Source organism: Suillus discolor (genome assembly GCF_016758755.1).
Source record: "Suillus discolor strain FC423 chromosome Unknown F5147scaffold_4, whole genome shotgun sequence".
NCBI lineage: Eukaryota > Fungi > Basidiomycota > Agaricomycetes > Boletales > Suillaceae > Suillus > Suillus discolor.
In genome coordinates this window covers 1,104,029-1,125,728 of record NW_024541251.1, presented here as the reverse complement: position 1 = coordinate 1,125,728, position 21,700 = coordinate 1,104,029, and the positions used below count along the sequence as shown (strand labels likewise).

At 48.7% G+C, this 21,700-nt stretch overlaps 10 protein-coding genes across 10 annotated transcripts; 4 read left to right on the top strand and 6 right to left on the bottom strand.

The window, feature by feature from the left end:
- F5147DRAFT_259302 (uncharacterized protein) lies at positions 1 to 549 on the bottom strand. The gene is made up of 4 exons (XM_041428893.1): positions 435 to 549; positions 219 to 378; positions 129 to 164; positions 1 to 78 (listed from the first exon to the last, which is right to left on the bottom strand). Exons 1-3 carry the CDS (start codon positions 435 to 437, stop codon positions 130 to 132), a joined length of 198 nt encoding a protein of 65 aa, XP_041298682.1. The 5' UTR covers positions 438 to 549; the 3' UTR covers positions 1 to 78; position 129.
- Positions 550 to 1,356: 807 nt separating this feature from the next.
- On the top strand, positions 1,357 to 2,470 carry F5147DRAFT_750770 (uncharacterized protein; the record flags this gene model as incomplete). The annotated part of the gene is made up of 3 exons (XM_041440168.1): positions 1,357 to 1,882; positions 1,940 to 2,204; positions 2,257 to 2,470. The coding sequence occupies exons 1-3, from the start codon at positions 1,426 to 1,428 to the stop codon at positions 2,468 to 2,470; spliced, it is 936 nt and encodes a 311-aa protein (XP_041298681.1). The 5' UTR covers positions 1,357 to 1,425.
- On the bottom strand, positions 2,461 to 3,433 carry F5147DRAFT_670215 (uncharacterized protein). The gene has a single exon (XM_041435517.1). The coding sequence runs from the start codon at positions 3,401 to 3,403 to the stop codon at positions 2,561 to 2,563; it is 843 nt and encodes a 280-aa protein (XP_041298680.1). The 5' UTR covers positions 3,404 to 3,433; the 3' UTR covers positions 2,461 to 2,560.
- Positions 3,434 to 3,504: 71 nt separating this feature from the next.
- On the top strand, positions 3,505 to 5,870 carry F5147DRAFT_670210 (uncharacterized protein). Its single transcript, XM_041435516.1, has 11 exons — positions 3,505 to 3,593; positions 3,646 to 3,725; positions 3,814 to 3,823; positions 3,877 to 4,039; positions 4,089 to 4,135; positions 4,183 to 4,253; positions 4,305 to 4,726; positions 4,778 to 5,143; positions 5,222 to 5,441; positions 5,491 to 5,677; positions 5,728 to 5,870. Coding segments are annotated over exons 1-11 (1,623 nt in total). The 5' UTR covers positions 3,505 to 3,591; the 3' UTR covers positions 5,783 to 5,870.
- Positions 5,871 to 6,691: 821 nt separating this feature from the next.
- Positions 6,692 to 8,042, bottom strand: F5147DRAFT_670207 (uncharacterized protein). Its single transcript, XM_041435515.1, has 6 exons — positions 7,859 to 8,042; positions 7,655 to 7,804; positions 7,499 to 7,605; positions 7,411 to 7,450; positions 7,090 to 7,360; positions 6,692 to 7,034 (listed from the first exon to the last, which is right to left on the bottom strand). The coding sequence occupies exons 1-6, from the start codon at positions 7,898 to 7,900 to the stop codon at positions 6,850 to 6,852; spliced, it is 795 nt and encodes a 264-aa protein (XP_041298678.1). The 5' UTR covers positions 7,901 to 8,042; the 3' UTR covers positions 6,692 to 6,849.
- Positions 8,043 to 8,071: 29 nt separating this feature from the next.
- Positions 8,072 to 10,056, bottom strand: F5147DRAFT_670205 (uncharacterized protein). The gene is made up of 3 exons (XM_041435514.1): positions 9,280 to 10,056; positions 8,641 to 9,229; positions 8,072 to 8,590 (listed from the first exon to the last, which is right to left on the bottom strand). Exons 1-3 carry the CDS (start codon positions 9,921 to 9,923, stop codon positions 8,423 to 8,425), a joined length of 1,401 nt encoding a protein of 466 aa, XP_041298677.1. The 5' UTR covers positions 9,924 to 10,056; the 3' UTR covers positions 8,072 to 8,422.
- Positions 10,057 to 10,098: 42 nt separating this feature from the next.
- Positions 10,099 to 10,897, bottom strand: F5147DRAFT_670203 (uncharacterized protein). Its single transcript, XM_041435513.1, has one exon. It carries the CDS (start codon positions 10,609 to 10,611, stop codon positions 10,384 to 10,386), a length of 228 nt encoding a protein of 75 aa, XP_041298676.1. The 5' UTR covers positions 10,612 to 10,897; the 3' UTR covers positions 10,099 to 10,383.
- Positions 10,898 to 13,266: 2,369 nt separating this feature from the next.
- F5147DRAFT_566769 (ribonuclease H-like domain-containing protein) lies at positions 13,267 to 14,344 on the top strand (the record flags this gene model as incomplete). Its single annotated transcript, XM_041430819.1, has 5 exons — positions 13,267 to 13,341; positions 13,402 to 13,721; positions 13,772 to 13,844; positions 13,887 to 13,968; positions 14,016 to 14,344. The coding sequence occupies 5 exons, from the start codon at positions 13,267 to 13,269 to the stop codon at positions 14,342 to 14,344; spliced, it is 879 nt and encodes a 292-aa protein (XP_041298675.1).
- Positions 14,345 to 14,802: 458 nt separating this feature from the next.
- On the top strand, positions 14,803 to 17,502 carry F5147DRAFT_833269 (smf Mn2+ and Fe2+ transporter). Its single transcript, XM_041443849.1, has 9 exons — positions 14,803 to 15,180; positions 15,237 to 15,333; positions 15,390 to 15,426; positions 15,491 to 15,777; positions 15,835 to 15,955; positions 16,009 to 16,378; positions 16,430 to 16,542; positions 16,593 to 16,705; positions 16,757 to 17,502. Exons 1-9 carry the CDS (start codon positions 15,008 to 15,010, stop codon positions 17,165 to 17,167), a joined length of 1,722 nt encoding a protein of 573 aa, XP_041298674.1. The 5' UTR covers positions 14,803 to 15,007; the 3' UTR covers positions 17,168 to 17,502.
- A 1,115-nt stretch (positions 17,503 to 18,617) lies between these two features.
- On the bottom strand, positions 18,618 to 21,512 carry F5147DRAFT_742805 (uncharacterized protein; the record flags this gene model as incomplete). Its single annotated transcript, XM_041439564.1, has 10 exons — positions 18,618 to 19,163; positions 19,213 to 19,684; positions 19,734 to 19,843; positions 19,894 to 19,924; positions 19,975 to 20,102; positions 20,153 to 20,218; positions 20,275 to 20,340; positions 20,390 to 20,494; positions 20,571 to 20,728; positions 21,140 to 21,512. The coding sequence occupies 10 exons, from the start codon at positions 21,510 to 21,512 to the stop codon at positions 18,618 to 18,620; spliced, it is 2,055 nt and encodes a 684-aa protein (XP_041298673.1).
- Between the last annotated feature and the right edge of the window lie 188 nt (positions 21,513 to 21,700).

Sequence of the window (21,700 nt, the reverse complement as noted above, 5' to 3'; positions counted from 1 at the left end):
ATGATGATGGAATCCAAAGCTGATCATGATGAATACAATATTTGTAACGTGTGCCCTTCGAAAAATCCTGGCTGCGGACTGCATGAAGTAGTGTGTTATGTATATATTCCTCGTGAGAGTGTCCGCACATTACAGGAATAGCATTCTGGCGAGCTCAAATAACACTGCAGCATTGTCAGATTCAGAATGAGCACGACGCTGAGACAGGTTGTACTCACCACCGCCTATAACAACAAACAGTATGACGCCCAAAGCCCAGAGGTTGATAGGACTTCTTTTCGCCAACATCTCCTGGTGTGAGGGCTTCACTGCTTTCTTGCCCGACCGAACTGCGTTAGCAAATTGAGCATTCTTCCTTCGCAGGTCAAACTCAGTAGGCTAGATGAGCACGTTGAGTCAGGATCAACATGAGGAAATGGTTTCTGTGCAAGTACCATTGGTTTAAAGTTTAAAAAAGACGAAAGAGTGGTGTGGTGCTCGGAGAGGAGAATAAGTATGAACAGCTGTATGTGTGACGTTGATAAGAACCAATAGAGTCTAAAATACGTGTCAGTCCAAAAATGGAAGTGGTTGTTTGACAAAAGCTTGGGATCCAAACAACCATATCTTCCAAGTTGGCCCGGACCACGTTACATAGCTACCCATTTTCTATATCTTGCAAGTCTTGTAAATCTATTTATCAGATTGCATCAAATTCAATTCTCGAAGGTCCCTATTACGAGATCTGGCCAATGGGGCGCCATCCCTAAGCTTCTTCCCAGTCTACGTCCCCTGTGACTCGTCCGACAATTTTAGTTCCTTGGAATTGCCTCACTTTCAAATTTCAAATCACAATCACCGTTAAACCTGCATGTACATTCAATGACTGACGGGCCCTACGTGACTAGAGTCTCATGGGCAGAATTTAGTAATTTGAGGTCCTAGTAGTACTAGTTCTGCCAGCGTGGCAAAAATGAGGGATTCCTTTTTCCATGGTAGACACTCGAAATATCAACAAGACCACTTGATTGAGAGGTGAGCTCAGCCCACTGCCCTCTTGAATAGGAACTTCGAACTGCGTAGCAACATCATCGGCCAGATGGGAGCCTTGCTAAATTTGACTCATGTGCATGAGGACCTAGTGCCAGCTCTAGTCGTATCCTCGTGTCGGACAAAAGAGATGCACTCGGTACGTGGTGTAACGTGAGACCAGGTACCAACAGCTGCAAGGCGATAAGATTCTGCAAAACTTATAGCGAAAAATTTGTGTTTTCTGTTGTGCTGCAGCGGTCATGATGCAAATGGTGGAAACGAGAATAAAAGATGTTTGCGCAAATAGTTTTTGGGCGGAAGGAAGGGACGGCTCGGCCCGGCGACCCCAACCTTGCGCAAGAGAAGTCTGAGATTCATAGCTGATTCCATTTTCATACTTTGACCAACAGAGTCATGGGGCACAAAAAGAAAACATCCTTAAAAACAACGTTGCAATCCCAGCAGACTCGGCTCAAGAATAAAGAGAAAGCTGCGCATGCCGCTGAAGCTGCAGAACTCAAGACGAAGCATAAAGGCAAGGGGAAAGCGCCAGCTCTCCGACCTACCATCCCGTTCACGCCTACCGATAAAATACTTTTGATCGGCGAGGGCAATTTCTCGTTCGCGCATGCCCTGGTCATCGATCCTCCTTTGTCACTAGAACATCTCCCACCATCGAATATCACGGCGACTTCTTATGATTCCGAGGAGGAATGTTATGATAAATATCCTGATGCGAAAAGTAAGGTGGATGTTCTCCTGGAGCGTGGTGTAGAGGTTCTCTTTGGTGTAGATGGGACCAAACTCGAAAAGTGTAATGCTTTGAAAAAGAGGCTGTTTAATCGTGTCGTGTTCAACTTTCCTCATGCAGGTATGTTTTATTGAGATCGTATAAACGAAATACCGTGACTGAGGAGAAATCGTGAAGGAAAGGGTATAACAGACCAAGACAGAAATATACTATCTAACCAGATGCTTATCCTGGGGTTCCTCCGTTCCGTTGTTAGCTGCCTTGCAGAAGGCACCATTCCAACGCCTAATCTGTCACAAAAACCGAAGAAACCTGCGGATGACGATGACGATGACAACATGGATGATGATGAGGATATAGATGCCCCATCGCCTTCTACAATGCAGGGTGCAAGGGGGACAGTGCTCATCACCCTGCGCAACGTTTCACCATACACCAACTGGCAAGTGCACTTTTCATATCATTAATTGGCTACTGCTTACGTTCACCTGTAGGGACGTGCCAAGATTGGCAAAGACACCCCCGAAACCTGCATCATTAGGAACTCCGCCGAACCCAAATTATAAGCTTCTGCGTTCGTTTGTATTTCACAGGAAGATGTGGAAGGGGTATGAACACCGCATGACAAAAGGCGAAAGAGCTCATGGTCGGGGTACAACAGGCGAGGGAGGAGAGGATCGGACGTGGGAGTTTTGCCTCAAAGACTGATATTAACCTTCTTCTATGAAAGTGCGTGGTGTGCATGTGAACTATGAAGGCCAACCGACAAACGAAGGTGCAGCAATGATTGAGTATATGCTATGATGAAGCTTCCGCACTTTGACTCTCTTCCAGACCCTTCTTCAAGCCTTCCAGTGTTCTCGCAAGTTTCCCTCCGCTTGCCTCACTGAGAATTGCAGCTAACTGTACAGCTGGTGAGCTCAGCAACCCAACTACCTGTGCCCGCAGAGTGTCTAGGGTTGGCAGTTTCGATACATCCCGCACACCATCCATTCCAAATACCCGCCTCTCGATAAGAGCACCCATCACCACCAGTTCCGGGGTCAAGATGGGTTTCACCCGCTGCATCTTTCTGCCAGGAATAAAATTTGGGTCATCTTGAGGTTTTATCGGTTTTGGCTGTGCCACCCCTGGTTTCTTGGAAGGCACTGAGCGATCAAGAGCACGGAGGATGGCGTCAAGTTGGGGAGGGTTAAATGATGGTAGCGTTAGGACAGCAAGACCGCCTTTAAGCAGTCCTGCAATTTGAGCTGCCTGTTCCGTGTCAAAAGGCGCAAAGTCTCGTAATGCAACGCCAAAAAGTGAGGTCCGCATCACGGCTAGCGTAGGAGCACCGATTTCAACTGGAGAAGGTGTCGGAGAGGACAATGAGACCGAAAACTTTGTGTTTGCATCGGCTATATCCCGTCTCAGCTTCTGTAGCCGCTGAGCTGCGAAATTTGTATGTTGGAGGAATATTATGGGGGAATTATCGCTAGCTTCAAGCATGCGGGTGTATTGGTTGTATAAGAATGTTTTCTGTACGCCGTAGCGACGCGGTGTCGGTTTGGCCTCGTAGACGCGAGGAGGCTTTACGGACACGACGTATCCTCGAGCCATCCACGGTATTGATGAAGAAACAATAGGCTTCACGCAAATCATGGCTAACGTCCGTCTGGAGTAGATTCAGTCGAAGCAGACTTGAATATTTTGTAGTTCTTTCATTCACGTGGCTATAAGGCACAGCGCGTGACACATCTTGTCACAAAGTCACGATCTCAACCGGTGTTCTCTTTGACTTCGAGGTCGTTAACTTTTTGGGCCTTTGAGAGGTTGCTAAAATCGTTGTAATGTTAGTTCATCCCATGAGGTTGCAAGCAAATAATTAACATGCACCTCGCTAGGGACGACGACGATGCATTCCTGTATGGCGAGCCCAGCTTTCAAGCAGAGGCGCCAAAGGCAGATTTAGCAACAAATTCTGGTGAGAACTGAGACTCTTCCCAGAGTCTCTACTTTCTGTATTTATCGTGCAACATGAACTTATCCTTTGTTGCCTGATGTACGATTAGTGATACAAGCGTAAGTCATCAATAGTGCGTGAAACTGTCGTTGTTGAATCCTCCTTGTTGCAGAATATCATTTGAAGCTGTGAAGGCAGTTTCAAATGGCGTGGTCAATGACCTCGAAGCCAAGGCCGAAGAAGAAGAAGAAGAACCGCCATTCGGTCTGGGCGCGGACGAGTCTGAAACTGGGGATGATAATGCTGCAGGGGAGGAAGAGTCTAGTGACGAAGATGTACGTGAAGCATGAATCTGCCGGGCTCTAACAACTAACGGCCCTTCAGGACATTGAGATCATCATGGACCAGCCTATACGGTCTATAGACAACCGGTGAGCTCCACGTTGGATTGAGTCGCTTCACCCTCAACTTGTTTCAGGCCAAATGTTCCTCCTCGGGCTCCTGCTTTAAACCGTTCCACAGGTGGTCCGCAGTCCACTCCCAACAGACGTTCGTTTGTTCAATCGTCTCTTCTCTCATGAAAATTGACGTTTCCCAAAGCTCCCCCCACACACTCACAGTTAACCACCGAGTACACACCTCGTGACAGAAATGTACCACCTTCAAAAGCACCTCTTGTTCATTCAGCAGGCACATCTCAAACACCCTCCGTGCCTCGAGAGTCGGTCTCTACTGCACCAGAACAGCTGGTGTTTCACGAAGGTCTGGACCCCTCAACTCTTCCTCCTGCTATCGCACCACCTTCACATCCTTCTATAAATCCGGATATGCCTGGCATCCTTGATGGTCACTCGATACTTGAAGTTGACATCAGCGCAATGGCAGAAAAGCAGTGGCGACTTCCTGGGGCTGATATCAGCGACTGGTTCAACTATGGATTCGATGAAATCTCTTGGGAAGCATACTGCTACAGAAGACGGGACTTGGGCGAACTTGCAAATGTCCTCAAGACTAACGTACTCGTACGCTATGTAGTGATTGGTTCGATCCATAGTCCTTACTTTCCCCCTTAGAATTTCGCAGCTATGCCAGAAGACCAGCTAATAGCCTTACCCCCTGAACTCCGTACGATGGTTATGACGGGCGCCAACGCCATGATGAACACTGCCAGCCAGGGTATGATGGGACCAAGCGTCGGGATGAATCCTATGATGGAGATGCCTGGCATGGGACCTATGAACATGGGACCGATGGGCATGGGCATGAATGGCGATATGGGCATGCAGATGCAGCCGGGGGGTCCGTTGATGCCAGATGGCCCCGTCTCCGGCCAGGGTCCGGTAGGGCAGAACGGCACGCCGGAGCAGGGTGTGCAGATGGGCATGCAGGATGGCTTCGGGCCGGGGATGATGGGCATGGGTGGTGACTTCGGTATGCAGGTATGGGTTAACCCTTCTTACTCTAGATACGTACAGCCAATGATATGAACATCGCATGAATGTGTTTGTTTTTCTAAGCAGGAGCAAGGGCCGATGGGACAGCCTATGTATCCCAACATGGAGAGCAGTGCGACGCCAGCACCAGTCCCTGTGCAGACGCCGGTGCCTACACCAGCTCCTACAGCGCCTGCGCACATGGGCCGTGGGGCACCCCCGGCACAATTCAGAGGTCGTGCAATGGCTCAAGGCCTACGCGGGAGGGGAGGCTTTGCTGGACGGGGACGAGGATATGGCGGAGGTGGGATTGTCTGATACGGTTATTCCCGGTATATTAACTATCATTGTAGCTCCAGTAGGACCTGTCCGCCCAGCCTCGCCGTTACCGCCCGGCGTGCCAACCGGTCCCCGTAACCAGAACAGGTATAAAGACAGAGATAACAATGCACCTGCAGTCGAAGGTCTTGACTATGGAGGCACGATAAAGGACGTCGGAGGAAGGACGCCGTCAGGGGAGCCAGAAGACCGCCTTGGCCGGTGAGTAGACTTGCATTCATTCATGACCTCAAGGCTCATATCTCTTGCAGGAAGCGGCGCCTTTCACCAGGTTTGGATGACACTCGAGGATCTAAAAGGCGCTGAGATGCGCACATATGTATACGCTCTCATTATTGTATCTCACTCTTGACATTGTGCATGCTGTTAATGCTGACGTGGAGTTTGTTGTTAAGATTAGTTGTAAGCCGAAGATGGAATTCGAAGACGAGTGACATAGGGTGACTTCTACATACGGAGCGTTTGATCCCGGAACCAATTCGCGCTGACATTCGATGAAATCGTAGGCAACACGTCCGGCGCACGTCGTTCACTCATCCACGAGGTAACAGATGAGTCAACGATGCAGTAGACTCCTCACGTTCTCGAAGATTCCGATGAGTGTATCCAACGTGCCTTCCTATCATCACGTTACATGTTCGTTGACAAATTCAGCGACGTCATTCTCGAAGCACTACTGCCGGAAGGCTATGGTGAGTGAGTTTGTTATCATCCCCGTTCGCGCACTCTAATTCGAACAAAAACAGAGTCTTACTTATGCTGAGACGTATTAAGCAGATCAAGCGCCCTGGGCTGGTGCACCCCACACATCCGAATACACCTCCGCATCGCCTAGACCTGGAGGACAACGCGATTAGTATGCGCAGGCAACGAAATATGTCATTAGAGAAGGGATTATTACGAAACGCGCGCGTACGCGTACGCGTCACTGCTCTGCCCCAACGGTTTGTCGAAGTGCAGATACCCCAGACACGCGAAGTGCACTGTCTCCCTCGCATCGCTTTCTCCTTTAATCCCGTGGCTCGAGTTGGACTATCGACCGCAAACAATTTCCATTGCGACTTTGCATATGCGATGACGTTTAACAGTTGCCCAAGGACTGACACACCCACGTGCTGTACTCAACAAGCTTCGTACACATGCGCACGGTCAACTCTACACAGCGCTGTCCAGAGTGCGAAATCGGCATGTCATTCGCATGTGGTTTTAGGGACGATTGAGGAAAGAGAACCGGGGAACGTAATTCAAACGTTCACTCTTCATTACTGTTGTAAAGAGGATGACCATATACACGACTGAGCCGTCCGCAGGCGAGCGGATCGTTTGTATAATTTACAGTACAAAGCTGGAGCCTATCAAATTTCCCAAGAAACTTACAACCATTTCTTGTTCCCTTTATGTGAGAGGAATGCGCCCGTGTCATTGACGGTGATCAAATTGATGACCTCGAGCTGCATTCGGACAGATTCTTCTGGCGTAATCGGCCCCGTGAAATCGGGGGAGAGCTTTTTGAATTTCTCAATCATTGCCATAAACTTTTGCAGTTCCTTGTCAGTGGCTAATATTAGCAGTGATCAGCTTCGGGTAACTTAGAGGATTCTGGGAGAACATACGGGCTCTGGTGCTAGTGTCCACAAGTCCTGGGCTAAGCGCCAAGAAGACAAAGCCCTCTGGCTTGTATTGAGCGGCATACTTGGCATTAACCATATTAACCGCGGCTTTCGAGATGGAGTATGGTGCAGAGTTGGAGAATTCAGCGGCCATAGTCACACCAAGATCTCCCAATCCGCTAGTGATAGTGATGACCTTCTTTGCTTTCCCGTTCTTGAGTAGCGGAAGGAATATGTTGATGGTGTGGATGACACCGACGACGTTGACGTTGAACTACAGAACTACATTAGCTTTACTGTCTTCACATGCGGAGAGCTGCATACCGAATCCAGGAGATCCTTGGTAAGCAACTCCTCTGAGGAGCTAAATGGGACTCAGTGCCATTCCAAGAAAACCAAAAAAAAATCATACTAAGAATCGAGAGTCAAACCAGCTCTCTCAGGCTCTACGAAGCCAGCGTTATTAATCAAGTAGTCGAGCGAGTTGCCTGTTGACCGAGAAATCTCTGCAGCAGCATACTAGACAAAGCGTCAATCGAGGCCCTATCCGAGGTATGAGATACCCCACCTTCAGAGCCTTGTTGTCAGTGATATCAGCCTGGATAATATGGATATTATGCCTTCCTAAGTCCGTAAGCTTGTTCGCAGTGGCCTCACTGCGTACAAGGGCGAAAATGGTGTTCCTAGAATCAGCAGAGAGTTGATTGACAAATTCAAACTGGTCAAAATCAGAAATGTAGTATCATGGCCCAATCAAGGCTTCTGCACGTACGCCAATCCCCCGAGCTGCCCCTGTTATGGCGTATGATGGCATCTGTTAGCGACACCCTAAGTTAGACCTGACAGTTTCGACGGAGATCCAGAAGGAGTAAACAAATAGATTTTACTGTGGTGGTAGAACAGATAAGAGGTCCGTAAAAAGGTGGTCCCCTTTGTTGATTTTAAAGAGTTGCGATGTGAGTTGAAGAGATAGAACATTTGTTTGGTGGCGTATTTATATCCTGAAAGTGTCACTGGTGCGCGTGTGCAGTACTCTGTCAACTGAACAGCGAGATCCGGAATGATGAAATCCTTTGTCTTGTTAATGTCAGCAGCTGAGTCAGGGGCCACGCCCTCGGGAGTCGGAAATACCCAATGATTAATAATCGCGACTGCACAACCGTTGACCTAAGTTCATTCAAAAAGGGACGTCCTGACAAAGACATCACCGGCACCTCTAGCCTCGAAGTTTAAGTCCGTGATTTGCGTAAGATGGTGGAGCTAATTATAGACAGCAAACATAAATGACCAAGCCAGAGGTGAAGTGGGCACTGGTGGAAGAACAAACCAAAACTCGCTATCCGTTGTTAGCAGCTTTGCCTGCTGACCGCGTGCCGCCGCCCCCGCCGCCCGAACGCTTCTTGTTTGCCCTCGACCCACGTTTCGCATTTTTCTTCTGCCTGCAAGCTTCGCAGAACCATGTTCCGTCTGGAGGCACCGTGAGGCCAATGCATGCAAGATGAAACTGCAGAGTTGATGAATATACCGTGTCAGACAAAGAGAGATGTGACGCACCCATTCTCTTTCACAATTCACGTCGTCACATGCGATCATTTCTCCGTAGCTTATGCCCTCGCAGAAGCAATAAGTCCTATCATCTCCCTCTCCATCACCCTCGCCAACTTCGGTAGCCGTGTCTGCGGCGTTACCAGCTTGAGTTTCACTGGGAGATACGAGCGGGAGACTATGGGTTAGAACGGTAGCAGAACTGATCGATAGACCGGGGTGTGTGTTCCGTGCTACAGGCATGCCTGGACCTTCAAGTTGCCCAAGAGGAGGGGCTCCCCAGTCATTGGCAAGTGTGTGAGCACCAGGCATGTCATAAGAGTGTAAACCAGTTGATCCGTAAGGTATAGGTAACGAAGGGTGAGAGACTGATGAAGGTGGTGCGGGGCAGATGTCACGTCGGCCATTGACAGATCCATTGACATGCGGCTCGTCATATGTGTTAGGATTTGGCTTGGAACGCCTACCGGAGGGATTGGTAGCGCGACTCGATGAACCACCAGCTCTTGAGTTCCCTGTATAGGTTTGAGATACTGGTGCTACAGTGTGCGAGATGACAGAAAGAACGGATTCTGTGGGAGAGGCAGCACGTTCTTGCCTAAAGCGACATCTAAACACGACGAATTCATATACCGGAAAATGACTTACTTTCGTGAACGAACACCATTTCGAGATCGCTGGACAGTGCCATCCCCAGTCCTCTCCTTGCGCGGCGACTTGCCGCCTCCGACATCTACGTCATCTTCTCTCGTTGCTCGTTTTCGTTTAGAAGGGCTGCCTTCATGATTTGCAGTATTCATGATCGATCCATAATTGCCTCTTCTGCGACGCGAGTTATCGATGGTGGGCATGTATGACCGGACAGCAACATGGGGGTAAGATGTCTTGCGGTTCAATGCGGACACATCGAATGAAGGTAAGAGAGTAAGGAGTGTTCTCATATGTGAAGTGTGGCTTTTGAGATTGTCAGCGGCTTGACAAGCCACACGAATCTTGTCTTCGCCGCCCAGTTTCAAACGGGCAGCTTCCTCTGCTATATCTGAGAGTAGGAAAAGACGGTCCTGCTTTGCCACTGTGCCATCTTCGATCATCTGTGTCAAGTTTTGTATTTTTGCGGTGATAGATGTCATAGAGGACGACAGAACTGCGTCGAGTTCACGGAGGTCTGCAAAGTTACGAGAGAGGTCGAGTGGGAGGGAGTCAAGGGTGTGAGTGTACTCGGAAAGTAATGAGAGCGCGTATACGTTGTTGACATTACTTTCTTGTGATATTGGTGCTCTCGAGGGTGCCATGATGGAGGTCGCTGTTTCCAGAAGTGAAGACTATTTTGAAGTTGGGTGAAATTGTGATCTGCTCTGCGTTGACTAGCGGCGTTTGCCGGTCCGTTGTTCAAAATGCCGCTTTTGAATCTGAATCGCCGGGAGTCCGTCAATCGACGATCGTTGCATTATTGTCTCAACTTTAGAATTTGATGAGGGAGGGATAAATTCATAGCATCCAGAATGAAACAATAGAGATACAATATGTGCGTTCTATGCGTACGTATACAAGGATTTCAAGGAGGAATAAGTGTTATAATTGAACGAAGTGGGTGATCCTGCACTGCAAGTACCTATTTTTGCGCGCTCCGTTCCTCATCTCCTTGGCCATAAAACAATAACCGTCTTGCTCCAATGCTATCGATACAATGGTTTTGGGTACACGTGACCCTTCGTGATGTATACAGTTGACAATCATGACGATGAGAAAGTATCACTTTCTGTAGAACTTCATCAGCGGGTTCGAGCTCCCGCCATTGCTCTGCCTGGGCTGGCTACTTGATTGGAAGCCCATGGATGAGCTCAGGGCCGAGTACATGTTATGTGAGTCACGCGGGTTCCCCTGCATAGCAGAGAATGCGTGTGGGGAAGAGGGTGCAGTGGGGAAGAAGCCGAAGGTTGGTGATCTGGGTGGAGTGGTGTAGTTGTTATAGCGAGACATTATGTGCGTGAATTGGTGATGATGTGATATTATAGCACGTAAAATGATTGGTCTTCCCGTGACGACGCGGATGGTTATGCGAGCTAGATCTGCTTTGCAAATATGTCACAGTGCGCAGATGGTAGACCCTCGATCGATGTCAACGGCGGTTTGTTCAAGAACGTATGCGTTAAACAATCGTTGCTTGGAAGAAGGTCTTCTTGAGGTCGTTATAAGGTTGTCGGACCAAACTGGTCGTGTTGATACAAGTAAGAACTCATGCATAGCTATTATATACCAAAGCAGGGATGTTCAAGGAGAAGGAGACCCATACCTGGACTGCCGCAAAATACAAGGTAGCAACCGAAATAGGCAATGGCATTGTCCCCATTCGGAAGAAACCCGTTGCAGTACGAGAGGGAAATAATTCGGGCAACTGCCTATTGCGGCACAAAGAAATGATTCCATCTATTCATATGACCCGGATAAAGCGATCTATGCCAGACAGCTATAGACCCACGGTGCTCACGCACGGCGACCTGCGGTGACGCACCAACTCCCCCACATGCATGCTCAGGCCTCAGGCTTGATTGGCACGGAGCATCCCAGCTCGGCCTCGCTTCCCGATCTCAAAACGAATAGTTTCATTGTTTGAACCCCATCCGTTGTTTGCCAGATGAATTGTACAGACAGGAGCTTGCAGGTCCATCCTGTCTTCTTCCTCCACCAACGTGGGAGTCGGAGAGCGCTTGACAGAATTTCACATCTTATCGGGGGACATCGAATGCATACGCCGCTTCATAACATGACTTGACGTGTAAGATTTAGTTCATTACTCTGGACTCTGTTGTCGTGCGAGCCTGCGTCCACTTGAGCACAATGGTTTCATATATCATTGATGTACAACGTGTTGATGCTCGAGGGACTTACAGCGATTTTTCCACAGGTTCCTGCCTATCGGCTCTGTGGGTCACTGGTCTTGGTACAGATTCCTCTATGTCAGCTTCTCCGTACATGCTCGATAATCAACTCATCATTTCTGCAGATCTCGACCACGCCATACGAAACTCTAGTGCCCACATTACGTGCTCTACGAGGTAGCCATCATGAGCACCGATCTTACTAGTGAGCTCCTCGGATCCCGCAGCATGTCTCTATCTTCTTTTTCCAGTGCTTCCGCTCTAGGCTTGTGTTCTGATAATTGGAGCTGATGCCTGATTGATACTTGCCCTAGCAACCCTTTTCGCGATAGATCAGTGAAGGCTATCGGAATGGATCATCACTGCATTTGTAAGCTTGGGCACTGCATAGTATTTCAATGGGGCAAATCTAGGTACTTGCTGTGCCCATCTGCATTGCAGTCATTAATCACGAACCTCGATATCGTCTTGGGTGAAGCCTTCGGGGAACTCGTTCTTTGTCAATGTTGCGCTTTGTATAAATGCTGACATGATTTTGACATCGTAGCCGCATTGGAGTCCCCATGAGCGCTCAGCGCTCAGCGGGCGTTACTGTCATGTCTCAGTCTATTCTTGGGTTCATATCTCGCAAGATAGGCTATCCAAAAAAATCATTTACACGGGCCCCTGTCTCTCCGAGGGTCCAGAACAGGGGTCGTTAGCGCCTACGATACTTGGGGGTCGAGTAAGAAGAATTTAATGCCCGTCCGAGGTCTCATGAACATTGGGAAAATAATATCTCAAGATTCGTGCAATTTCATCTGTACCATAGCATGTGGTCTGAAGTCTTCTAGGCTTCACCGTCATAATCAGTGCGCTACCATCGAGGCCAAAACTCTTCTAAAGTATTCTAATCCTAGCCAATGCCGTCATTCACTACGGACCAAGTGGTGATAGTCTCTCGCTTATCACGAGTCAAGTCATCTTATCAATAGTCCTCTCATTCATCACGTTCCGTTGATATACTTCACTTCGTGGTTGCGCATCATGTGAGCGCATAAACCATTCTCAAGCCGCAAGGATGCCAATCCAATCGACGGCTTCCTCTTTCCCTGCGGTCAAATCAGTGCATTCTGACCCGGAGATACTTCAGATATAGGACTGTGTGAATTTCAGCAGTGGCCTGAGTTCATGACGAGTCACCTGGGTGTCTGATACATACAGGTTGTTAATGTGGTAGTTAATGTTGTTTATGTGCTTGCAACTTTAGTTATGGGACAAAGTGTATGAGCTTAGCGTCAACTCAGATAATGGTAGTCCAGGGTGTTGTCGGAATGGCTTGCCGTGTGCTCAGATCTGTAGATCTGTATGTACATGTACACATGATACTCTACGATATTCAGCACAAAAGTTCCTACATATTATCCTGCGGCTTGCGGGTTGGTGTGATTTTTGACACGAATGATTATCGATTATCGTTCATTGGCAATATTCCAACTATTATTATGTTACCTATGAGAAAGCAAGTTGTGTGAAACCCTAACCTTAGTCTAGGTGCAACACCAAAAATGCGCACTGCGGCTTCCTGATCAACGAGTCAACGTCGAATGGTTCAATCTGGGGTTCAATCAATTCACCAATCCTGGCCAAGATCCTTCCATTCAGAGTGTGCGGAGTTGGACCGTCTTCGATAAAAGCCATTCTGCTTACAAAATCGAGACCCTTCAATACTACTGGCTCCCCGGGCCAGTCTTGCAACAGTGCCCCAACCAACAGTATGCCTAAAGCTCAGAAAACAGCATATTATGCCGTGCGCAAAGGACGTACGCCGGGTGTATACCCAACATGGTCAGTAGACTGCACGATATGCTCATCCTGTGCTCAGCTTTCTTCCTAAAGGGAAGAATGCGAGGCCCAAGTGAAAAACTTTCATGGTGCTGTCTACAAGAAGCTCGCCACTGAGACGGAAGCCCTTGCATTTATGACCACAGAGTCGCATCTCAACCCTCCTCCAAGACTGTCCTCGTCTGCGGTATTGCCTCCTGCCATAAGTCCGCCGCGGAGTGTGGCGTCAACATCGTCGAAATTCCACCCTTCTGCTGCTGCTGTTGCGAATGTCAAAGAAGACGAACCTGGCTATGATGTTGCCTATTCTGATGGTGCATGTAAAGGAAACGGACAAGTTGGTTCGGTTGCGGGCGTGGGTGTGTGGTGGGGTTGGAACGATCCTAGGTGAGAAATATCATCTGGGCAATGACACATGTCACTCATCGTTACCTCAGAAATATCGCCGAACGATGTCCTGGAGACCAAACAAATAATAGGGCGGAGCTCATTGCAAGTCATACTCAATATGTTTGACAATATACTTCGCTTACTCTCGCAACGATTTTGCAGGCAATCATTCGGACATTGGAGACCGCGCCATTCTCTCAGCGTCCGCTCATGATAAAAACAGACTCGATGTATTCCATACAATGTATGACATGTTGATCTATGTGTTGTATTCCTCTCATCCTGTTGCAGGCTTTGAATCCTGGCTTCCAAAGTGGAGCGCAAACGGCTTTCGAACGGTCAACGGCCAATCCGTCAAGAACGCCGAACTGATCAGGTACTTGGCGGCATTGCTATATGCCCGGGAAAAGGCAGGACCAAAAGTCGTGTTCAAGCATGTCAGAGGTCACGTTGGAATAGAAGGCAACGAGTGCGCCGACCGATTAGCTAACGATGGTACTCTACAACCAGAGCTGCCAGAACGGGATTGGGAGCAGCTAACCCGTGCCTTGGAAAAGAAGCCAAGAACATCGAGGACGGTACCTGAGCCAGTCAAGGTAACTGGCAAGCTAGTCGCTTAGTATGACGTGGCTAAGCCAATCCCCTTGAAGTCGAACACATCTACATCGCGACAAGCCACTGTCATATCTAGCGGTTCCTCTAGCAGGCTTCCACAGTCATCCATAACAACGCGTGCTGCATTTCCTCCAAGAGAACATACACCCAAACCAGGGTTGCTCAGCCAAGCAGAACTAGAGGTCAGTAATGACAATTTCAGGGCTTTCGATGTGCTAACAAGCAATAACGTGTTCAGGCCTATGCAAGTTGCCTTCTTGAAACGGATGACTTGGAGTCGGATTTAGGCTGACCCTTAGGAGCCTTGGCTACGTCGGAGTTTGTCTTATGACACGGGATTCTATGAACTTCTGTCGGCGCCTAACCATGGTTTATATACATATGGGACACTACACAGCTATGAATAAACCCATCAAGGGCATTGACCGCTACAGTACACGAAACTTCCCAAGCCTTTGAACAGCCAATGACCAACTCTTGAAATCCATTGAACCAAGACTTGAATTTGCCACGCCGTGACCCTATATAATGATATATGATAATATTTAATAAAGTGACTCAAATCTTTCCTATATTCTCATCACTTTCCGTGACTACCGCGGCACGTTCAAGCATCGTGTGCTAAAGGACTCGACTCCGTAGTCTATGCTCCCAGTTGTTTTACCTTCATGACGACTGCTCCGAATCAAACCAACCTCGATCTTCCACCTGTGGACGGGACCACGACTAGCACTAAAAAGCACTGGATAGATCGTTTGCATCATGCAGGATGGACAGTATTTCGTCACGCACAGAAACACACAGGCGTAGGCATCGTGTGCTCCGTCGCATACTTTGACCCGTAAGTCATTCGACTGATCGGGTAACTGGCACGATCTCACTGAAGCTGGATCGAAGTGGCAATTGGGGAGTCGATCTTCAGGCAGGATCTCAATACGGCTATAGCCTTCTCTTCATTGTACTTTTGTCAGGCTTGTTCGCTGCATTTCTTCAAGTGAGTAGGATATTTGACGTAGCGAACGTGCAAGCGACTTACCGCAAATTTCACAGGTTCTTGCCTGTCGGTTGGGGGTGGTCACAGGCCTCGGTAAATACTTCTCCATGTCAGCTTTCCTGGAAGATACACATGTTTATTAACTCGTCATTTTCAGACCTCGCATCCCATTGCCGCATGCTCTTTTACGATCGACCACGTCATAAGAAACTTTGGCGATGGGGAGTCCTTTACCCGCTTTACGTGCTCGCCGAATTAGCCATCGTCAGCACCGATCTTGCTGAGCTCCTTGGCTCCGCAATAGCACTCTCTCTTCTCTTTCCAGCACTTCCACTCTGGGCTGGTGTTCTGATAACAGGCGCTGATGTCTTATTGGTACTTGGCCTTGGAAACCCTCTTCATGCTAGACCAGCGAAAGTATTTGAATGGGTCATCGCTGTGCTTGTAAGCCCTCATACACGTGTATACCATACCTCATTTGATTTAATGAGACGAGTCTAGGTGTTTGCTGTGCTGATATGCATGGCAGTGATTATCGGAAAGATCAATGTCGCCTGGGGTCAAGCCTTCGATGGATTCGTTCCTTCTCAGACAATTTTTGGTAGCGGCGCTCTCTATACATGTACGTTATAAAATGCAAGTGTGCAGACAAGAGTTGACATAGCTTCGTTGTAGCCGTTGGGATCCTGGGTGCTACTGTCATGCCCCATAGTCTATTCTTGGGTTCACATCTGGCAACCCAAGATAGACTATCCAAAAATTCGCCTATCCCGGATTCTCCGCTTTCCGACAAAGTGCGAGAACTAGAGCCAATAGAGGTCGCATCAAGGCGCGAGCGCTCACAACACTTAGGACAAGCAATCTGGCGACAACTCCAGTCGTGGTTTGTAGTATCTCGCGCCGAGTTAGAGGCGTTGAATGCCCGTCCAAAGTCTCATAAACATAGAGAGAATAATCCCTTAGAGTTTATACGTTCCCATCTGTACCACGCCATCGTGGATGTGGTATCCAGTCTGCTAGGCTTCGCCGTCATAATCAATGCCCTGTAAGCTTCTAGCATTGCTTGCTACCATCGAGGCTAACAACTCCTTCAAAGTATACTAATCCTCGCCAGTGCCGTCTTCTATTACGGATCAGGAGCGCGTGGATCTGAATCTCCAGCTAGCTTATTCGATGCCCATACTCTGATAAATAACACGATTGGCCAAGGTATGTCACATCCTTCGGGTTCTGTAAGCTTCACAAATCCTTGGAAATAGCTGCTGCGTTGCTCTTTGCGCTCGCTTTATTTGCATCGGGTCAAAGTGCTTCTCTTGTCGCCACCGTAGCAGGGCAAAGCGTTTCGGAAGGATTCCTGAACTGGAAAGTCTCGGTCAGCTCTATCCTTTGTTGTGACGAGAATCATCACTCACTGATACAACAGCCTGTTGTACGCCGCCTTCTAACGCGTATGATAGGACTGATACCTTCTATGACCGTTGCCATCGTCGTTGGACCAAACGGCGTCAACTTATTGCTTGTTGCAAGTCAAGTCATCTTATCGATAATCCTCCCATTCATCATATTCCCGCTGATATACCTCACCTCATCGTCGCGCATCATGCGAGTACACAAAACGGCTCCAGAACACACGGACATCAGTCCTCCTGCGGAAGCTTCCTTCCTACCTGCTCTCTCATCCTTGGATAGTGACCCGGAGATAATTCAGACTGAGGACTTCGTGGACTTCAGCAGCGGGAAGTTCATGACGTCGCTCGGGTGGTTGATATGGTTAGTGATTGTGGTAGCTAATGTCTACGTGCTTGTAACTCTAGGTATGGGGCAAGATAGCTGAGCTCAGTTACAAACCATGTGCGTGACGAGATATGTGCCTCTGTACCTATCTAGCTGTACACCTCAAAGCTTTCAGCTCCATGTGTGTTCTGCACATTAGCAGTTATGTATACTTCCCTACAAGCTAACAATTAAACATAGGTTCATCCTATGGTTTGTGTATTTTATCCTACTAGCTCCACACCGCCTCAGTTCCTACTTGCATGTTCTTACCTTCCCTGGTTTCGAGTCTCTCCGTTGTCTTTCACCCCTTTTTTTGTTTCACTACCTTCTGTCATCCGTCTTCCAATCTCTCTTATCTCCTGTCTTCCCATATTTAATCATGCTAACGCACCCTCAGCCTCTCACTTGCTTACCCTCCAGCACAGTCCTCTGTGCACCATTCCCGTAGGGATGTTATGAGAATCTTGCAACGACGAACATCGGAATGAGCTCAAGGAGGTCGAGTACTTTGTTGATCTGAGCTAGGTACAATTGAGTAAACACTATCCATCAAATCTGAGGACGACGACAATGGTATATCAAATTATGTAACTTCCAACACCGCAGCAGTGACGCATCGGTGCGGGGATGTTTTTGTCTAGTCAGTCACATCAGGCAAACGTAACTCACTACAGAGTGCTACAGCGCGCTCTGTAGGTTTCTGTAGCACAATCCAACCTGCTGATGTATGTCCCGAGTATTGACTTGGTTGGCTTCATCAGGTTGGCGTCCTCGTGATAGGCAGCCTTAGCTCGCCACGTTTCGGGAGCGCAAGTGAAGGTAACTGCACAGGCAGTAGCTGAAGTAGAGCGTGTCTGAGCACTATCAGGGGGTCATTTAAATTGGCAAGTCTCGGTGTATTCGTAACTACTTTCTACTCACCGGGTTGGCCATCTTGTGGTTGTAACGGAGCTGCTTCATCATTCTCCATTGCAAACGGTAATTAGAATGTTATTGCATGGACGAGGCTCTGAAAACGAGTGGGTTGCGAATAACACTGTGATCCATGGTGGCGTAAAACTGTGAGGCCGTACGCGTAACGGGAAGTCGCAATCCCAGCACAAGTGACAATCGGGGGACCCGGACCTGTATTCAGGACATCAGTATATACCCTTTTGACATACTAATGTCTGAATTTACCCAGCAATTGAGGAGTAACGCTGAGTTTGCACTTGGATGCACTACTTTAGAGTGTCATACCCAGGAACCAGGGACATCATAGATCAAATACGTAGGCATATGCGACGCGTTCGCCGTCGGCATCGCTGAGCACTGAGGAACGATAATCTGCATGTACACAACATAACACGTATCTATACGGCATCTTACGACAAGTGCAACAAGGAAAAATCGACCTGAAAGAAATAAATGACGCAGAAAAACAGTAACATAAGCACAAGAACAGACAAGCAATAGTTCAAGAAGTTGACGTTTTAGGACCTTTTCTGCGAAGCCTTGATCCCAAGTAATCAGTATGAGTACACATTGGGAATCTTACGACTCACAAGTATGGCCATTAGTTGTTGGTAATTTGGAGTTCCTGGCTGGGGGGCACCAGGTGGCATGCTAGACATGGGAGGTGGGGACATCATTGACTGAGGTGGCGGAGGAGGCATTCCATATTGCGATTGCATTTGTTGGGGGGCAGTGCCTTGACCCTGCTGACCCTGCGACTGTTGTAATAATGCAAGGATATTCGGGGGTAAGCTAGGAATTCCAGTGTGCATCTGCCCTGGCTGAGGAGTGGGTGTCTGAGAAGGCATCTGAGCATATGGGTTAGCACTGGGGCCAGGCGGAGGAGGATAAGGCGCTGCGGGTTGCTGAACGGGGGGTGGTGCATAGTATGAGTTTTGGTGTGGGGGTGGAGGGGGCATTCCAAGTGAGCTTGGGGGAGGTGCTGGTGCTGGCGGTCCCTGTTGCATCGTGGGAGATGGCGCCGTGCCATTCTGGGGTTGTTTCAGTGCTGCAAGCAGTTGTTGAACTTTGCGAGCCTGCTCCAATCGATCTCCTGTGCCCTGATGAACTGTCAGCAGTGTGGGGCACTTGTAAGAAACAGATACGTACAGCTTGATTGACTGATGGCGGGGGTTGATGGTACTGAGCGGCCACTGGCGGAGGCTGGTTGTACTGAGGGGCTGCTGGCGGGGTTTGATTATACTGAGTGGTTGCTGGTGGGGGCTGGTTGTACTGAGATATTGCTGGTGGGGGCTGGTTATACGTAGCGACGTTCGCTGGCTCGTTATACGAACCAGAACCCGAGCCAAGCCCACTCGAGAAAGGACCGTGGGAATCAAATCTGTCTCCGTAGCCACCCCGGCCGCCACCGCCACCGCCACCACCACCACGCCCACCACCCCTGTAATCTTCTTCAAAGCGCCCGCGATCACGATCCCTGCCAAAGTCATCACGCCGGTCCCAATCCTCAAATGAGCCACGGCCTCGGCCACCGCCACCGCGACCCCTACCGCGACCCCGACCTCGAAATCCGCGCCCACCATCATCCCAGTCTCGCCCACCGTCAAATTTTTGCTCGCGGCTGGCATAGCATGTAAGCACAAAGATGAATAGCATGCAATATCACATACCGCTGAGTAGGAGGACCAGAAATCTCAGACTCCTCCCATGCATACGTGATGTCCATGGTTCCGTCTTGCAACCCTTGGTGTCGGAGACGATCGAACGCCTCGTCGCAAGCCTAAGGGCGGTGAATATTATTACATAATACCAACATGCATCAAAACTGACCCTGATATCATAGAATTCAACATAACGCTGACTGCATAGGCTGGTCAGTAAACTAGGCGACTGGGGAAAGATCCAACATACTCAGCGCGATCGCCGACAGGCGTGACCGACTTAACGTCTCCGAACTGTTGAAATTTACGTCTGACCTCATTATCGTCGATAGTCTGAACAGACTCCTTGAGTGTGACGATTAGATTACCCTGAAATTGCTAAACGAAATTCAGTTGTCATTTGAGAAATGAGCGAGATTGCTACCAACCTGATTCTTGTCACGATCGCCACCTTGCTTTTGGTCATCGCGTGGAAGAGAATAATGAACATCGATCTGAAAGGACGATAATTCCATTGATGATCATCGCAGTGAGGTGCATGAAAGCTTACGGGTCTTCCACTTATCTCAGAACCCTGCAGACGATCTCTGGCGCGCTCAGCCGCGCGAATATCGTACTGAACCGAAGCCTTAGTGATGGTGGAGGGGGTTCCATTTAAAACTTACGAAAGTCACGAAAACCATTCCCCGCGTTGCGATGAGATCGAAAAAGGTTTTGATATCTCCATGCTCTTCGAATGAACGACGGACGTCCTCACTGTTCGTCTCATACTACAAAAGTAGCTCGATATTAGCAAACCAAATCCGTACCAGAACACGTGGAGCTGCCTCCAACTCATTGACTCGCCTTAATGTTGCGTATAAACAAAGTACGACAGGGACGCTCGCGTTGGATTCGCTCTTCAATTATTGAATCGTGGACTTTGTCATCCCGTTCTCGACGCACAGTTCGCCTCTGAGGTCGCATACCAAATCCACCTTCGTCATAGTTGGCGTCGGATCCGTCTGACAAAGAATCAAATACCAGTGAGATCAAGACCTTGCAACGTGCCAGAAAATCAAGCTGAGGGTAAGGCAGAACAAATAGACGTAGCGCAGCAAATTAGGAGAGGCGGAGATAACTCCAACTCAGCCGAAACATTTGAGCTCCCAATCGTGAAATTCGGACGGCAGGTTCCCTGGGAGATCTCAGATTCCATCATCTGCAGTTTTTCTTCCGACTTCACTGCTCTCGCTAAAAAATAGCTTAAGCTCGCGAGTGCGTCTTAATGTCTGAGATGCCTCCATGAGAGGTTTCGCCGTTGGCAATATAAGCCTGTCAATTTTTTTTGTCGCTATAATTTGCATCCCATGCGAAGCTGCGCCGCCAAAGTTCTGCCTGTATTGGCTCATTTTCAGTCTTAGCTTCAAGCGCACCTTCATAATTACCATAACCCTGGGCGTAACCATCTGACTGGGTTGGGGTATTGAACTGAGCGGAGGGCATTCCACTACCATAATTACCACTGCCGTTCTGGTAGAAGGGGTCTTGCGAGCCAGAGTCGTAATTATTGTAGAGGCCCATATCGCCTTGAGGCGGCCCTTGATCATAAGTGTTGGAGACACCGCCATCGTAATTGCCAAAGTGACCACCTGGTGCACCTTGGCCGCCTCGGCCACGGCCAAATCCTCTTCCACGAGGTGCCCCACCTCTGTGATGGTAAGATCTATCCGGCCCTGGCCCTGGTGGGCCGCCCCTTCTGTTGGCAGGATTTTCGTAAACTCCTCCATAAGGATGATGACGGTTCATTTTTCTTTTACTGAGGGTGGAGGGTAAGGCGAGCTGATATGTGAATGCTTAAAGATCCGGTGGAACACGTGTACGGGAAGATAGAGAAAAAACTGAAGAATAACTCTGAATAAACTTCTGAAAGTATTGTCTCAACTCAAGAGGAATACGCGGAAAGCGAAAACCAACAGAGGAGCTGTCTGATGATG